We start from the raw sequence: 17,494 nt of genomic DNA, 5'->3' as shown, positions 1-17,494 counted from the left end.
AAATTGTAAGAAATGTCACAGTAAGTAGAGCCTCAGCCAGCCATTCTATCTCACTCTCAGTATTAATATGTATTTCTAAAATGATAAATGAAAGACACTTGCTTAATTAAACATGCAATATTTTGCTGTTAACTGGCAACAATGTTACCAAATGTTATTTGAAACATTTATTATCCTTTAGGTCAGTTTCACATACTGCACTCAACCAAAAATAGCCAGAATATCTTTTGAATGAGCATGACCTTTTCAGAACATTATTACTTACATAGGCCTAAATGTTAGACACTAATATTCCAATTGTACTCTGGACAAAGATCTGCTACATAGGAAGGATGTCAAATGAGCATTCACAGAAGAACGCCTCCACCATGTCACCGAACATCCGGAACCGAAGAGGATCGGCCTCTGAAGGCTTTTCCCCCACTGACACAGTCAGGTGCCGTGCAGAATGTGCCCAAACAGGAAGTGCAAGGAGGGAAATCCTGCAGCGTTGCAGTAGGAGAGGAAATAAGAGAGAAAGAATGAGGGAGAGAGGGAGGGGAAAGACAGAAGTCAAGGCCGAGGCTGCATGTTCTCATGGTCACCGCAGTCTACCGTGAGAGGGAGAATGACAAGGATTGAGGGGAAACTAGGCCACGTGGAAAAATACAGTTGTAACGATCTATCCTCGATTATTTGTCTGCCTCCGTGCACCGCCTCAAGCTCACATTTACCCTCCAAACCAGCAAATGGTTGAAGGTTCAATAGACAAACACTTGTTTTTGGGACTTTTTGTCTGAAAGAATCAAATCATATCGCATCATTTCTAATCAATAAATTATTTCGTTTTGGGTTTTTTTGGTGAAAATATCTTAGAAAATTTGTAGCAGAAGTAGGCTAATGCATGATGATCGAGGATGATCGTTAAAACCTTAACCAGTTGTAATGAAATAAATTTCACACTATCTGTTTTCTAAACGCATGTTATTGACCTTAGCGGGATCAATTCATCCATGCATGGGTTTCTTTTCTTGACCTCGTAATTATTCATCAAAATGTCATAACTCAGTTCCGGTGAAACAACAGACTTGTCACTTCTTTTTCGATAATCCGTTTCATTAGGATGCATGTCACATTATAGAAGAAAAAATCTGTCTCAACTTTTATCTCTAAAGTTAGAGGTTTGCAGCAGGCATGACTAACTAGCTTTCAAAATAATAATAATAATAAAAAACTAATAATCAAAAGTAATATGAAAAGTATTCTAGCAAAAAAACTGCTGGATCCTCTTTACTGTGTTTACAGCACAAACAAAGAAACTGACGAGACAGCTAAAAGAGGCTTCCTTCCAAACTGACACTTCCTCTGGCTCACTAGAGGAAACGGACACACACAAACACACTTTGTGGAGCCAGTGTTTGTGTATGTTTGAGGGTCACTGGGATCAGGCAGCACAGGGTGAATAGGCCAAAGGCCAATAAAACTGAGTGAGGCAAATACAATGAGTTGGGGACATGAGTCAAAGCCGGATATGGCATAAAATCTTCAGTGACAAGCATCTACATTGGACACAAAAGAGCCTGTTTCCTATGCATCTCATGAAGGATTTTACTTGTGTATAATCTTTCAAATAAGTTCTGGTCTGGTGTGACACTGTGACTATTTAATATTTCTCCTTGCATGTCTCCAGGATGTCAACTGTATCTGTCTTACACCGTGTCTCAGATGTGAGCAGCGTGACTACACGACAAAAGCAAATAAAGCCTATTATAATCAATCAGTGATGCCGTCTACACTCACTGGGTGCGACACGATAAATTCCAGACAGTAAACTAGTGCTCCATTGTAATTCTGAAGTACTCCTAGCGCTCATGCTACTTCTGATACGAAGTACAAATGGATTTGCAACGGTCGTTTTGTCGCGTCCAGTCAGTGCGGACAGCTTCTAGCTCAGGGATGGGCAACTCCAGTCCTCGAGGGCCACTGTCCTGCAGAGTTTAGCTCCAACCCTGACAAAAATTATTTTTTAGTAATCCTGAAAACATTGATTAGCTTGTTCAGGTGTGTTTAATTAGGGTTGGAGCTAAACTCTGCAGGACAGTGGCCGCTGGTGCGACGCGACAGCGGTCGAGTCCGGTTTAGAGACGGAGTGACATCTGCCCATCGTTCGGCACCTGGGCTGTGTCCATTTCAGTCATTTGCAACCTGCTGTGGTTTGTATATCACTGTGCTTCCTGAACGAGTCTGCTTTCATCTGAATCATGGTTCGGTCTCATTCTGGAAACCAGTCGGTCTTCCATATCCTGCTATTGTTTTCAGTTAACAACACATACGGAAAACTTATGCTCAAAACTAAATATAAATATGGTCCAAATAACCACCGCCCTCTTATAAACAGACATGCACTCGCATACAGAGGCCCCTGAATTATTCAATCCCTGTATCATGTATACCACTCAGATTTCAGCTTCAAGTGACACCTTCAACAAGCCACCAAATTCACATTTCTCACATTTCCCCTCCGTCTTGAAACTGCCACAAGTGACGCAGCTGAAAGCTTTATACAAACATCCAGTAATACACACATTTGAAGTGTTTGCCTGCAACCATGGGGGAAGTTTGATGATACTGAAATGATATTGACACTGAAGAAAGCCTCAAGCTCTGAAAACATCATGTGATACTTGAGGAAATGTACACAACCAGTCAAGGGCCTGGACACACCTACTCATTATTATTAATATTTTCCACATTTTAAAATAATACAATTAAAAATTATGTGGTGAACAATTTTTTTTTTCCATCTTAACACTTCTGCATTTGAGTTCACTCTCAACCAATGTCATGAGGTGCATCCTGGGACGCTTTTTTCCCAGTGTATGCTGGACGTGGACACTTGCTGCTTTCTTCCAGTTTATCCACTTACACACAAAATAATTTTAAATCACATTTTAAATATTAATGAAAAAGTTAGTCATAGACCCAATTTATATTTGTCCACAAAACTATTTTCAAGCATTTAAATCTTAAGCTTTTAGAATATCCAGTCCAGTCTTCTATTTACAAAAAATAATAATAATAATTTAAAATGTAAATAGTTTAGTAAAGATTTTTTTTTATTTTTTATTATTTTTTATTATCATGTATAGGTCAAGTATGTCTAATTGTTTGACTGGTAGTGTACATAAAGTATTTAATAAAAAAAAAAATAATAGGCCTAACTGTCCATTTAAACATTGCTCGGCATAAAAAAAGTAAACGTCACAATAGATACAGTGACATAAACATTCAATTGAATACCAGCGGGGCATATAAAGCTAAATATTGACTATTAAATCTATAGCCTGGGAAGAAAAGAGGAAGGCTGCCTGTGTCAATACATAAAGAATAAGAATAAACGAGAGGCATAATTAGAATACAAGAAGTAAGTTGAGGGTTGCATAAGTTTAGACTTTCCTGCTCTTTATCAAAGTCTTTCATTCATCAAAATAAAACAACTCCCACCCATGGCAACCACTTTGAAATTTTCTGTTGGGTAATGTGGGTGTAATGCATACAATTAATTAAGCTTGATTTACAACACGCTCTGTGGAGGCCAGCACTTGCTCATGTTAGCCTTGTTCTTTAGCCTCTCAAAACGTCAGTCAAAGGAAATACATTTATTTGAACAAACATTCATTTGAATAGATATACAGTGTGAGGGGAGAGGCTGGATGCATTAGTACATCAACTGAGCTTCCATTTTTAAAAGCATTATTAGAGGTGATTTTGTAGTGTCTCTAATGGACAATGGTTATGTTTCTAAATAATAATAAAAAAAACACTTTACTTGCTTTGATATCAAAGCCTTTTCACAAAGATAAGCACTTTTTTATTTTTTTATTTTTTACAGATGATCAGTTACAAAGGATCCATTAAGATCACAGTCTATAAAATAGAACTCTTGGTGCTATCTTAGGCCCCTGTCCCAAAGGCCCCAACAGAATCGCATTTCATTACAATAATCAATAATTAAAAGGGCCCTTTTCATCAAGGCTGCATCACAGATGCTCTCCGAGTCAACTGGCATCACTCCCTTATATTCCCATCACGGTCAATTTCATTTGAAGTATTCATATTTCACAGAAACACTGTCATTAGATGTACACATCAGCAGCCCCTCTGTGGCCCTCAGGGGTTCACTGCTGTCCATCTGAGCACCATCCTTCACTGATTCTGGACAACTGGACATGCTCAGACAGCTGTGGACAACCAGACAAGCTGGGACACTAGGGTATCCCAATCAAACAGGGGTTCATGAGGAAATAAGTAAATGGGGCTGCACAATTAGGCCTACTCATTTAATCAAAATAAACTGAAATTGCAATACAGCTTAGTGTGATTATTAAATCAGAGACTGTGATTTAATTAGATAAGTATATAGCCTGGTGTGTTGTTTCAGAGTGAAGCACAACACTGTGGTCATTTACATGCATGTTTTCAGCATCTCAGAGCTGCTCAGATCACAGTAAATGCAGCGAAATGCTGTGAATGTGCTGTTAGATTAATGTCCCTTTGAGAACATAATGTATGTCAGATGTTATTTAAAATAATAATTTATTTTAGTATTGTAATTTGTGGTGTAATTTTCATAATTGTTTATTTTATTTTGCAGTACAAGCAATTACAGTTTTATATAATAATAACTAATAATAATAATATAGATCCTTATTATTATTATTATGATAATTCATTTTGTTTGGAATTCTAAAATCCCAGTGTGATCAACTGACATCAGAATCATGACCGTTGGAATGAGTTGTTCAATTATTGAAATATCAACTTAATCTCAGATACTTCAAGTAAATGTTTACGTCTAAGGGTTTCAGTTGACAAAAAAAGTTTGGGAGCCCCTGCAGTAGATAAATACTGGACAAACTCAAGGCACCACAACTACTAGTCATACTAAAGGACAAGCTCAGACAGCAGTGGACTAGAATAGAAGACAAGCCGGGACACTGTTAAACAAGCTCTGACGGCAGTGTGAAAAAATGGACAAGCACTGGCAGCACTGGAATACTGGATAGCCTTGAACAACTGGACACAAAAGGGGTTTTAATTAAATTACCATTTAGTGTGGCCCCTAGAAAAAAAACATCTCCTTTTAATTCTTAATTTATAACTTAGAAAAATTGCTAATTCACAACACTAAATATAACACTACACAGAAGCACTAGATGTCCTCTGCCCTTTTACAAACCAATGGGAAAAGAGACCCACCATCCACCTCTGTCCTTGGACAACTGACAACAAATAGCAAATATAAAGCTCAACATAACAGCTACAACAGTCGCATACAAACTTTTACCAAAGTAAACAACACAACAAACCGGAGCTTTAGCAAGTCATTTACCTTTATATCTCTCCAGCACATCCTCATACGCCTGTGCGAACTCCTTCTCCTGGGAGTGATTCACCGGGAGTAAGCCCGGGACGAAGCCGGCCATAGCGTCTCTCACTCCCGCTGGCCGACTCACAGCGGCCCGCTGATGGAGTAATCCAGGACGGTGGAACCCGGTCGTCCGACAACAGCTGTCAAGTCCGTTTTGCGGTAAATATCCACAGTGGATACCGACTCACGTTTCAGTGTGTTTCTAACGCGTATTATATTATTTTTGGTGTTCGTAAACACGGCGAATTAAATAAATCTAGTGAAACAAAGCTACTCTGGACCTGCGGTTCCTATATGTGCGGTCAAAACAAGATTAGATAAATAAAAATGCGTAAATATCTATCTTTAGAGTAGTAAATATCCCTTATCATATATTACGGTTAAACGCTTGAAAATGTTCAAATCTAGATGTACTACTAAATAAACCCATATTTCATTGGTTTAGATCAGAATCCCAACGGTTATCGTATTTAAAGTCCATTGTAGCGCGTGCGGGCCGGTGATTGGGTTTATATGTGTGCGCTTCTCAAGTATGTGTGTGTCTGTGTGCGGTGGGCGGTCCGTTCGACTCCTTCCGAAAGCAGATATGAGGCCTCAATGAAACGGTATCCGGACGGTACTTCTTATATTCCTTTGCCGATGCGGTCTTGACTCGCCGGTACCAGCTTTATTATGTTTTTTTTCCCCATCCGTGCTGCTCAATGTAATGGCCGCGTCTATAATAATCACACGGCGTGTGTCTCACTCCTCCCTCTATTTTCCCCAGTGCGAATGGGGTTCAGGTTTCTCTATTCTTCCCGCAGTGCCTGCGTTTTCCTCCTCCATCCCTCCCTTCCTTCCACAGCCACGCCAGGCACATCCAGCGCAGGAAATTCATGGTGACAATGGCTGATGTTATTGGGTCTCATTCTTGGGTTTTGTCGCCCCCGACCGGTTAAAGCCGAGAGGTGCATCGCTCACTACCCCTAAAACTAAACCACCTGCTTATACTCAGTCTAGGCCTATAAATAGTAGTAATAAACTACTATTGCAGAACTACTAAAGAAATGACTTTGTCCTTAAAATAATTTTAAAGATGCATCTAAATTGTCAAAGCTGTGTCTCTACATTTTATAAACACGGTCAGATACTTATGAACACATTTATAAAATCAGGCAAAATCAAAGACAGCCTTGTGACACAAGCTTAAGCAGATCCTATTAGTATTGAGAAAAATAAATTGAAAATAAATTGTTTACTGAATTTAATACGTGTGATTTGCGAAATATGATTATTTTGTCAATACCATAAGACTTTCTGTGATGATTCAATAGATGGAACCGAAGATCTGTGGTCTCAATTCAAGGGAATGCTTAATTTGTCAATGTTTATAATATGTTTTGGCACATTATTTGTGCATCTGATAGTGCTTTTACATTTTAAATGTACATAAATACTGTATATTGAGTGGTGGGCAAAGAAAATCACATGAGAGAAAATGGAAAAAGCTGGAAATCCAGAAATAGGTCAATACCTGAACAAAATATCCAAAATACTTCCTTTCATATATATATAGACATTTTTTGTAGCCTGTTTTTGTCCCCGTACTCAAGTATCAGTGGATATGCTTTTGTCCCACACGATCATCTAGTGCACTGCCACCTAACTGCTGTAAAGAGACATTTCAAGACTCTTTCCAAGACCCACATCAAGACAAAGACCCTCTTAGACCAAACTTGTTTAACCACAAGACTCAAACCCAGGCCAGAACTGTTGATCCAAGAACTGACCACCACTTCAATAAACTGAAACACACTAAATTCTGAATTTATTGCCCGTTTAATCATTTCAGAAACACTCTATTATCAAGTTATCTTTTTTACAATAACCCCATTTGATGTGTTGAGCAATGAATAAATCATGAATGTTTATTTTTACTATTTGCTTTAAACATAGTCTTGTCCCTGAATAAATCAAATTGCTTAGGACATTTATTTGACGCCAATCCCCTCACTCAATTAGCTCATCATAAAAAGAAAGTCAATTTGATAGCATGCTTTTATCTTATTCTCAAGCTACTGTTGTAAACATCATCTGACCTATTTCCTTTGCATGTGCTGGGATCACATATATTGTCTATAGGCATCTCATATATTGAGAATAGATGTAGATCCATGAAAGTTTGTGAAGTTTCCAACTAGCCAAGCCTCCCTTGGGCGACCTGAAAGTTTAGGTCCAAATGCTTTTAAAGAGTGTGTTGAAACATCCATTCATACAGAGCAATAGTTTTCCACAATCCTCTACTAATAATACAGCAAAGATACACACACTTGCACACAAACAAAGTTGCGTGTGAGACCTCTGGAAGGCACACATGACCCCACAGAGTGTCTAACAACTGATAGCCTGACAGCAGATATTGCTGTTATGTGTCCCTAAACACACACTACTGAGGCACATTACACATAATTAAATAAAGCAAGAGCTCATCACTGAAACATATTCTAAATCTCTTTTTGCTTTTAAAATAGCTGTTATGTAATTCTTATTTTCATTTCTTGCAGGTGGAATTATCACAAAAATGATTTTTAAAAGCACAGTATTATAGGCTAACCATATGGATTTTTCTTTCTTTCTTTCTTTCTTTCTTTCTTTCTTTCTTTCTTTCTTTCTTTCTTTCTTTCTTTCTTTCTTTCTTTCTTTCTTTCTTTCTTTCTTTCTTATTTATATAGCACAAATAAACACAATAATTGACCACTGTGCTTTACAGATTAAAAGTCTAAGACAGATGATAAAGAGAAAAAGATAAACTATGAATACAAAGATAAAACAAAGTTTTGATTAATTAAATGCCCGTGCAATAAGATAAAACTTTAACTTATAGATTTAGATTATAATTAGATTATGTCTCATGCAATTTGCTTCATTGACAGTGGAACAGTTTACAGATTTGTATATAAATAAGATATTTTTCTCATCTAGCTCTGAATAAGAGGGTATCATTTTACATTTATAGCATTTACAGTTAGTCTACATTTAAAAGCTCTTAAGGGCCTATTTATGCTTAGTCATTTAAAGCGCTTGATCGATCGGATTGCAATTTGACTAGCACATTCCTTTTACATTTAACCACATAAATGTGTCTCTGCCAAACAGCTAACCTTATATCATATGCAAAAATAATGGAGTTCACTGCTCTGATTTAGGTGGCTCATAAAAGCTAAAACAATGGCAAAAAGCAAACTTCCATAGGGATGCACCGATAAAATTCTGAACGTTACTGATAAACTAAGCATTATTGTCATGTTGTGGCTGATAACAATAAAGGGTCAGTATTACATTTCCATATTACTTTGTCTCAATAAATTCAAAATAAAACAAAAACATTATCATGTAAAATGCTACTTTACATTTCGAGACTTCCTGAAGATTACATTTATTCGTTTTGCATTAGATGATGGAAAATGTAAATCTGAAAAGATGAAACATGTCTCACTGTCTTTCCAATGGAAAAAAAAACACATTTTGTTTCTTTTCGTATACTCTGTAGGTGGGCAACAACAATAAACCTTGACTGGAAGCTCTAGAAGTGTTTTTCCATTGTGACTCTGCACGTCATGCCACATTTAAACTGTGTGAAGTTATGGCTCCATCAGCCTCTTATCCTCTTTCTTGAGTTTGTGTTGATTCAGACATCACTTACAACAGTAAACGGCCACCCAGACTGAAGTCTTTGTCGCCGCTGTGATTTAGCCAATTTATTGCCTTTGGATTGCAGCTTGGGTTCAAACTTCACCTGCACGCACACACAAAATGAAAGGTGGAGATCTGTGTGCATAGAGCTGTTTGTGTTTGGAAACTTTCTATGTTTTCTAGGCAACTGTCATAACTGTTTTGCAGCATGGCATTCCAAGAGTGAAGTGCTGTAAATCACACACACCCGCTTTCCTTCCAGTTATTCCCTCCATGCTCACTGTCTTTCTAACCTCGTCCCTTTAATATGCCATCAAGACTCTTCCCCTTTAACCTCCTGTTTGAACTTTGTCCCTTTTTTGCCCCTTCCTTCCTCACAAATCTTCATCTTCTTTTCATTTTCCAAATTCCAATTCAAGTCTCCCGGTCATTTAGTTCAAGCAAGCTCCACATAACGACTCTTTCTTTTCTCAAACTCAAATTGAAATTCAAACGATCTCGCTAACTGTACTTCACTATTTGTTTTTCGGGCTTTCGCCCTTTTTCCTCCTACTTCATAGCCATGGAAACTAAAGGGGGACTGGAAAAGGAAACAGGTAACCCATGGCAACAAGGGAACTGAGGGATTCAGGCTGAGTCACCCTTTGAGCCGCCTGAAAAGTAGTGATTGTAATGGACACCGGAAGGCCCCTAGACACCTCTCTATCTCCATACTAAGTGTCTGAGAGACTGATAAACAATCACTAAAGCATACAGATTTGATACATCACAGTCCTTTATTGTTCTTACATTTATCTGGCTAAAGCTTCACAACTATATATATATATTAGTGCTGTCAAATCGATTAATCAAGTAAAAGCATCTAACATAAAAGTATACTGTATATACACACACATATATTTATACATACATATATTTATGTGTACATGTATATACACACACACACAGACATATATAATATAATAATAATATATACACACATACAGTATATTATGTAAACAAAAACTTTAATTTTTAAAAACTTTCACGATTAATCGATTTGACAGCATTAATCTATATCTATCTATCTATCTATCTATCTATCTATCTATCTATCTATCTATCTATCTATCTATCTATCTATCTATCTATCTATCTATCTATCTCTCTCTCTATATATATATATATATATATTTTTTTTTTTTCCTGTAGCTCAAACAGCAGAGCGTTGGCGCTTGCAACGCCAAGGTCATGGGTTCGATTCCCAGGGGAAAACAAGAACTGATAAGCATGTAAATGTGTACCTTGAAATGCAATGTAAGTCGCTTTAGATAAAAAAAAATATCTAAATATATATATATACACTGTATATTACCTGAACTAACTTAGCTTTTTATAAAAAAGTTCAAATTATCTAATATTTTAAGATACTTATTGCAGAGTTATGAGTTTTTTTTTTTTTACAATATTATTTTTCTCTTATAGAAAGTTTTAGTTTTCTTTTCAAGAATTTCATTCTTTTAATCAGGTTTTTTCTTCTTTATAATATCATGACAGCTGTTTTACCCTGATATTTTTTACTTTATATTTTTCTTTAAACATGAAAGTAAAAAAATATTTTAAAAAACATGCTCATCGCAGAAGAGCTAGTTAAGTCATTGTATGTATTTTAATGTATTTTTGGAAATTAAAATTACAAATGAGTGACATCTTGTCATTGACCTCAATGTAGACAATTATGTTTATTGCTGTCAAGTTTTATGTATTTTAGGCTATCAATTATGTAAAAATTCATAAAGCTTAGACAATGTCAGCCTTCATTCTCTTATAACAACAACCAAGAATCTCAGACCCGAACGTTGATGGAACAAACACAGATCATGTCTGACAGAGGCGAATCTGGAGGGACACAAACCCGACACATGGTCATAAAAATGTGAGGTTAGGATTGGCAGGGAAAACTCTGTTGAGGCCGTAGCGTGACAGTCTGCACAGCATTCCAGATGTGCCTTGGATATCCTTACATCCGTTTTTGAAACCTAGTTAACAGTGACTAGTGTTTTCTCACAGTTTTGATCGCATATATACCCTAAATCTCTTTCACTTTAGCCAGTTTTCTCTTTGTATCCAGCAACTGGTTAGAAACACAGACACGGTCTGTCAGGAGTAATGAAATCAGCAGGAAAAGCTAGAGCAACAGCCAGCGTGACTAAAAAGGGTCTCAAAACAGTTTGGCTCCCAACATTTGGCCTCTCTTCTCCCACTCGAGCCAAATGACAGTTTATTTCACAGAGCTTGATCCACATGCAGCTGCATGCATCAATGCTGAACACTAATGTGTATCTAAAAACCACTGCATGTCTTCCTTTCCAACTTTAGTCAGTTGCCAGATTGCTTTGTATCGAATCATATGACTCAGGACACACAAAACAAGGGCCATTTGCTCAATAAGTAAGTCAAATTTCTACATTAGGTTTAAAGTGACTGCATTATTGTGTTTAAAGGGATTTCATAAAAAAAAAAATCTCAGTGTTTTTATCCATACAATGAAAGTCAATGGGGTCCAATGTTGTTTTGGACCCCATTCACTTTCGTTATATGAACAAAACACAATATTTGTCAAAATATATGTATTTGTGTTCCTCAGGAGAAGAAAAATCATACTGTTTTGGAACAAAAGGCTGGATTTCCATTTTAGGGTGAACTATCCCTTTAAATACTGAAGAACTCTTTCCGAACAAACATTTCTCAGTTTCAGAGTCAAATCTCTTACCTGCGACTCGCACAACCGCTCTCTCCGCAGGGTCCAGCACTGAGTCCTGGCTCTTGCGCTTGCGTCTCTCATGTTTCGATAGGTTCCATGGGAGAGTGTCCCCTTTGGGCCCGGCTGTGCTGTGGGCACAGGGCGAGAGAGAGCCTCCAGACCTCTCACTGCGGAACGAACGCTCGCTCACACACGAACGTTCGCTCAGGCTCTCCTCATCCGAGGAAGACATCTCGCCAGGGGGCTGGGAGGAGGGATATGAGGGGTAGCAGGGTAAAAAAGGGAAACAGAAATAAGGTCACGACAAAAAGAGAAGCATGTTCAATAAGATGTATAATTCATCACCCACAGGGCTATTCAGAACAACATACTACCTACCATATATACTAGAGAACATGAGTCCAAAATAAGGCAGGATTTGTGAGAACATAAACACTGCAATAAAATGAAAGTAAAAGAGATGATGGCAGATGATTTTGGAGATCAGGTAAACATCGCTGACTCACTTCAACAATGATGATGAGAAGGAAAAGTGACAGGCGGATCGAAATCTCTTTTCAGTCACAGTACTATTAAAACAGGTCCTGATCAGTATTGGACATTGCATTCATTTGGCTGGGCCAGACCTCTCTGATGTGCATTCCTCTGTGATCAGCTGGAAGGAATGGGACCCATGGGGGCTGGAGTAGGTTCCTGTCCGTCACATTACTTCACACGAGCTGAACTCATCAATACAAGATGTGCTCCCCTTTCCAAACTAATCACGTCATTCATGAAAGGCTTGCAAGAGGAGCTATGGCTACTCTGAGATCTAAGATGTATCTCAGTATATATATATATATACAATAACTGTTCAAATGCAATTAATAAATTCAATTATTTTTATTCTTTCCTAAAATTCTCAATCAACTAAAGTATCTGAGTCAATGACAAATAAAGATACACAAGGTTTTGTAAAATATATATATTTTTAAAAATCGAATATAAAATGTATGTCAAATTCTTGGAAATGTTACCTCTGTGTTTGTGTTGGTGTCATATGTTTTTTTTAAAAACTCTTATATCATTTTTGAGACATGCTTTGATTTAATGACTAGAAATGAGACCAGAGCCATTGTCAGGGGATACAACCGGGAATGTTGTCCCAGGCCCTGTGATGAGTGGGTTTTCTATGGTGTAGCCTATACAAATTGAGCCGAGGGGAGAGGGGGCTCACACATAAAAAAAAAAAAAAAAAAAAAAAATAAAAAAAAACGTTGTGGGTGTAACCATACATTTTTAAATATTACTATTTCCTTAATAAATAGTAAAATAATAAAGGCTCATGGCATATAACTTTTTATATTTATGATAATCTATTTGATTTTTTATGTTTAGCCTACTTTCGATGATTTTCGATAATTTTTCAAATATTACCTATTTCATAATTAATTTTAAAATAATAAATAACTATTCCATTGCCAAATTACGCTTTTATTTATATTTCTTTTTTTTTTTTTTTTTTTTTTTTGATTAATCTTTTTTCTTCATTACAAAGAGTGGCTATCTTGCTATTAGTTCTTACTCAACATTTAACATTTAATTTGTATAATATTATGTTACATGCTTCAAGAGCACCTTTTCCTGTAGCTCAACCAGTAGAGCATGGCACCATGAACCTTGGGTTTGATTCCCACACTGTAAAAACAAATATTGTTGGTTTAACTTAAAAAAGTAAGTTGCCTGGTTTTGAGTTCATTGAAATTAAAATTTTGAGTTAATACAACAAAGGAGATTGGTTTAATAAATAGAAACTCAAAATATTATGCTATCTGAATCACATTCATTAAGTTGATTTGACAGCAGATAAAAAGTTGTGATAAATCAAAAAAATGAGTTTTTACAGTGCAGGTAATGCATAAGCGGATAATCCCCTCAAATGCAATGCAGTTTGCTTTGGATACAAGTGTGACAAATACATACTTGCAATGTTCTACTATATGACGTGAACAAGTCTTTCCTGGAATCCATCGTTTTTATTTCAGAAAGTGTACATTTCCTGTGTGTAACCATGTTGAGCTTTGTTTTTACTGCTTCTAAAAAGCAGGAGTTCACTAGAAACATGTTGCTGAAGCAAGATCTCTTTGCCATCCCGCTGTTGCCTGACAGCATGGTGGTTCAGTGGCAGCCAACAGATATAAATAGAGGCAATGCTGTATTCAAAACCTTGCTATGTCATTATGCCTGCGAAGAAAAGGGAGGAAAATACAGCTCTCTCTTTTTTCATTATTTCATCACTCATTTCTTTCCCACCACCACACTAAGTAAGTTCACAACAGCTGAATGCACCCAATGCACCGACAGAGAGCCGTTGTGTTGATTTAAAGTCTCTCTGCAACTGGCTCTGCGTTTGCACCAAGAGTCGGGCTTCCCACAAGAACAGCTTTAATATTGCGCCACTGCTCCATTTCCCTTCGAGAGAAATTATACGTTTGTGGAACAGAGGTTGGTGGCATTTGTTCTCTTGCTGGTGTTTATACAATGTGTGCAAAGATATGCTCATGTGCACTCACTAATGAGGAAAGAAGCATCTGCTATGAGTAACACTAACACATCACTATAGACACACTCACTCAATAATGAAACTTGCTGGGAACATTAATGGAGGAGGGGATCTTATCATAGCAATGAACTATGGCTTTGCATTATTCAGAGCATTGTGGCCATTTAGGTATTAGTTCTTACAGAAAACGTGACATTTAATCTGGGCGTAATGCATGCGGTCAAGCTGTATGTTAGAGCATCAGTTTATGCCTTTATATAGTATTAGGGGCTCACAATTAATTATGCTTCAGCACACATATTTTACATTGGATGTTAAGTAGCGACAACAAAAATATCCTTAAAACAATCATTAAAATGTATTAATTTACCACAAATTACATGTTTATAAAAAAAAAACTATGTTTATTCTTGTTGCAAGTGAACCCATATTTAATGTAGTCTGTGTTGTTGCTATATATGTTAGTTTTTTCATATAAACTTTTAAAAATAAAAGTTCCAAAAAGCGGGTTTTCACAGTGATGCCATGGAAAAAACATTTTTGGTTTACCAAAGAACCTTTCGGTGACTATTTCTTAAAAGAACCATTTTTTCTTAGTGTGAAGAACATTTGAATAATCTGAAGAATCTTTTTCCACTATAAAGAACCCTTTGATTCCATGCTGTAAAAGATTCTTAATGGAACCCCTCGATAAAGAACCTTTATTTTAAGGAGTGTAGACTCATTTTGTTATAGTTTTGTTTTCCCCAGCTGTCCACAGAAAAGACCTGTTGCCCTTTTTTGGGTCACGACGACCCACCAGTTGAGAACTAACTGATCTATTTGAACAGTTCTGACCTGGAAACATCTCCAACACCAGAGACAGACAAATGCAAAGTGAAACCTGCTTGCAAGGATAGACGCATTTTGATCACTGGGTAAAATATATGATCAGCTCGATTAAAGAAATTACAAGACAGGCCGCAATCACAGAGACTATTTGTCCTATTTTTTTGTGGTTTTGCATGTTTGCCAAGGGCAGTAGCTACAATAAGCCCCATTTGATCAGATCAAGGATGGATTACAAACCAGGCCAATGGGGCCAGTGCCCGAGGCCTCTAACTGTCAGGAACCTCGAGATGTAAAACTGATGTTATACGAACAGCGCAATGTGTGCTAGTATATAGCCATAATGTGATGTAAATGAAGAAATTAGAGATATTATCAGTGCCTCTAAAAAGCTTTAATGTCGTAATTGCAACTTTCTGACTTGTTGCAGCTGTGACGTCATGTAATTTATTGTTATTTGGACATCACAGAAACTGCAAGAGGTAGTGGTGCCCCGGATCACGCGGTACCATAGACTTAACACATAACTTCTAAATTTGTAAATGAGGTGATGCAAATGAGCAGAATGGCTACACACACACACACACACACACAGCAGGCAAACATGGTGTAGCCTATGTGCATCTTCTACAGGAGCACAAGGCAGAAAGCCATCTGTGGAGGCTGTTAGAAATAGCCTTTACCCACTCAACCTTGTGGTTTCACATTTTAGACCAGGAATGCATGTGATTATGTAAACTTATTGACCACAAGCCTTTTGTTCACTTCTCTCTGTCATCCCTGGAAGAGATCAATGAATGAATATTCACAATTGAAGGGAAAGACATGTGCATGGATCCATAAATATTTGCCTAGGAACGCCCCTTCATTCAACACGTAGGCTTCCAGCACTACTGCATATAGTGATGGAAAACCCGACACATTTCGCGAATCGGTCCTTCAATGAATCGAATTCAGCTGCGCTTTTAGGTCATGACGTAATAGTGTGTTGCATCCAGGATTCAGCTCACAAATCAGTTTGTTCAATCTAAATAAAATGTGGTACATTATTAAAGTTAATTTACTCTAACCACCATGTTCACTACGAAAGATCCGACTCTCAAGAACGATTCGTTCACACATCAGAGATTGTAATGTGGCGAAAACCGAGGAGAGTGACCACAGAGGTGTGCAGAGCCTCTTTGTCCAAACACACTGAATAACGGGCTATATAAAGATCCATTCATGCAGGCGTGAAATGAATAAAGCATCACCTTTATCTGTAATTAATAACCGAGAGAAATTAACACATCGGTTCGCTCTCTAGAGAAAGAGAGAAAAGCACTTCCGATGCTCGGTTATTAAATGGAAATGAGGATGCTTGAAGAAAATCTAGTTTTTTTTTTTACATTATATTTCAGCGTTTAGTAATGAGACGTTAAAGCACAAACTAAAGCTAAGATGGTGACCCACATGTGTAAAAAACGATTATTATCAGACACACACACCCCGAGGCTGTCGGACAGAATAAAGACGGACATTTGGACCTTCTTACCGTATAACGGCAGAGCCCGTTACCGCACGCAGGGTGACAGAGGCGGGGATGCGCTGCTCTCAATCCTGACAAACACGCCTCTCAGCCGGCCAGGGAAAAACTGACTCTCGGTCCGTTTCGCACCGACCCGGTAGACAGAGGAGCAGAATGGAGACTGTGATTCGGTAATGGCTGTCTATTCCCCTCCTTTCATATCCCTCCTTCTCTCCCGCTCTCTCTTTCTCCAGCCCCCTCCTCCTCTTCCTCACTCTCTCCTTTCTCATCCACCCTTAAGCCCAACCCTCTTTTAATGATGATGATGATGATTTTAATAATACTTTATTACAGACATTATATGAAAATCATAAGACCAAGTCTAATAAATTCAATCAAAAGTCCCATCAGTTCAAACAAACCCCTTTTTAATGAGGATGATGATTTTAATAATACTTTATTATAGGCATTATGAAAACCACAAGACCAAGTCTAATATATTCAATCAAAATTCCCATTTCAATCTAATAATCTCTGTATTTTAGTATCCTATAACTACAGGGAAAATGATGCTTCACATTGCATCTAAATTCTTGTTACATAGGATGCAAAGACAATTTTAAATGTGTTTTTGGAATATAACAAACGTTATGTATCACACTTGAAAAATAAGAATCTAAACCAGTCTAAGACGTTTTTTTGGTAAAAGGTATTTTTTCTTTCTTCTTGTGGTCTGACCAACTAGATCAGATGAAGAAGAGCTTATACTGGTTGCAAGACCAGCTAAAACAG

General features: G+C 37.4%; 1 protein-coding gene across 10 annotated transcripts in view; it reads right to left on the bottom strand.

The window, feature by feature from the left end:
• The window catches only part of macf1a (microtubule actin crosslinking factor 1a), a 173,130-nt gene extending 156,186 nt beyond the window's left edge, over positions 1–16,944 (bottom strand). For 6 of the 10 annotated variants that reach the window (XM_056257615.1, XM_056257616.1, XM_056257623.1 and 3 more), the window contains exons 1-2: positions 16,730–16,944; positions 11,835–12,069 (exon numbers count right to left, since the gene is read on the bottom strand). In XM_056257615.1, coding sequence (XP_056113590.1) covers positions 11,835–12,057 — 223 coding nt within the window. In that variant the 5' untranslated portion in view covers positions 12,058–12,069; positions 16,730–16,944. Of the gene's footprint in view, positions 1–5,371; positions 6,222–11,834; positions 12,070–16,729 lie in introns of those variants that run through there. The other 4 variants (XM_056257625.1, XM_056257627.1, XM_056257624.1 and 1 more) reach the window with 2 other exon arrangements.
• Positions 16,945–17,494: the final 550 nt, after the last annotated feature.

Source organism: Rhinichthys klamathensis, unplaced genomic scaffold (assembly GCF_029890125.1).
Source record: "Rhinichthys klamathensis goyatoka isolate OS25496 unplaced genomic scaffold, OSU_Roscu_1.1 h1tg000140l_1, whole genome shotgun sequence".
In the NCBI taxonomy this organism is placed as follows: Eukaryota; Metazoa; Chordata; class Actinopteri; order Cypriniformes; family Leuciscidae; genus Rhinichthys; species Rhinichthys klamathensis.
The sequence above is the reverse complement of the archived record's forward strand: the minus strand, read 5'-3'. Positions and strand labels throughout refer to the sequence as shown.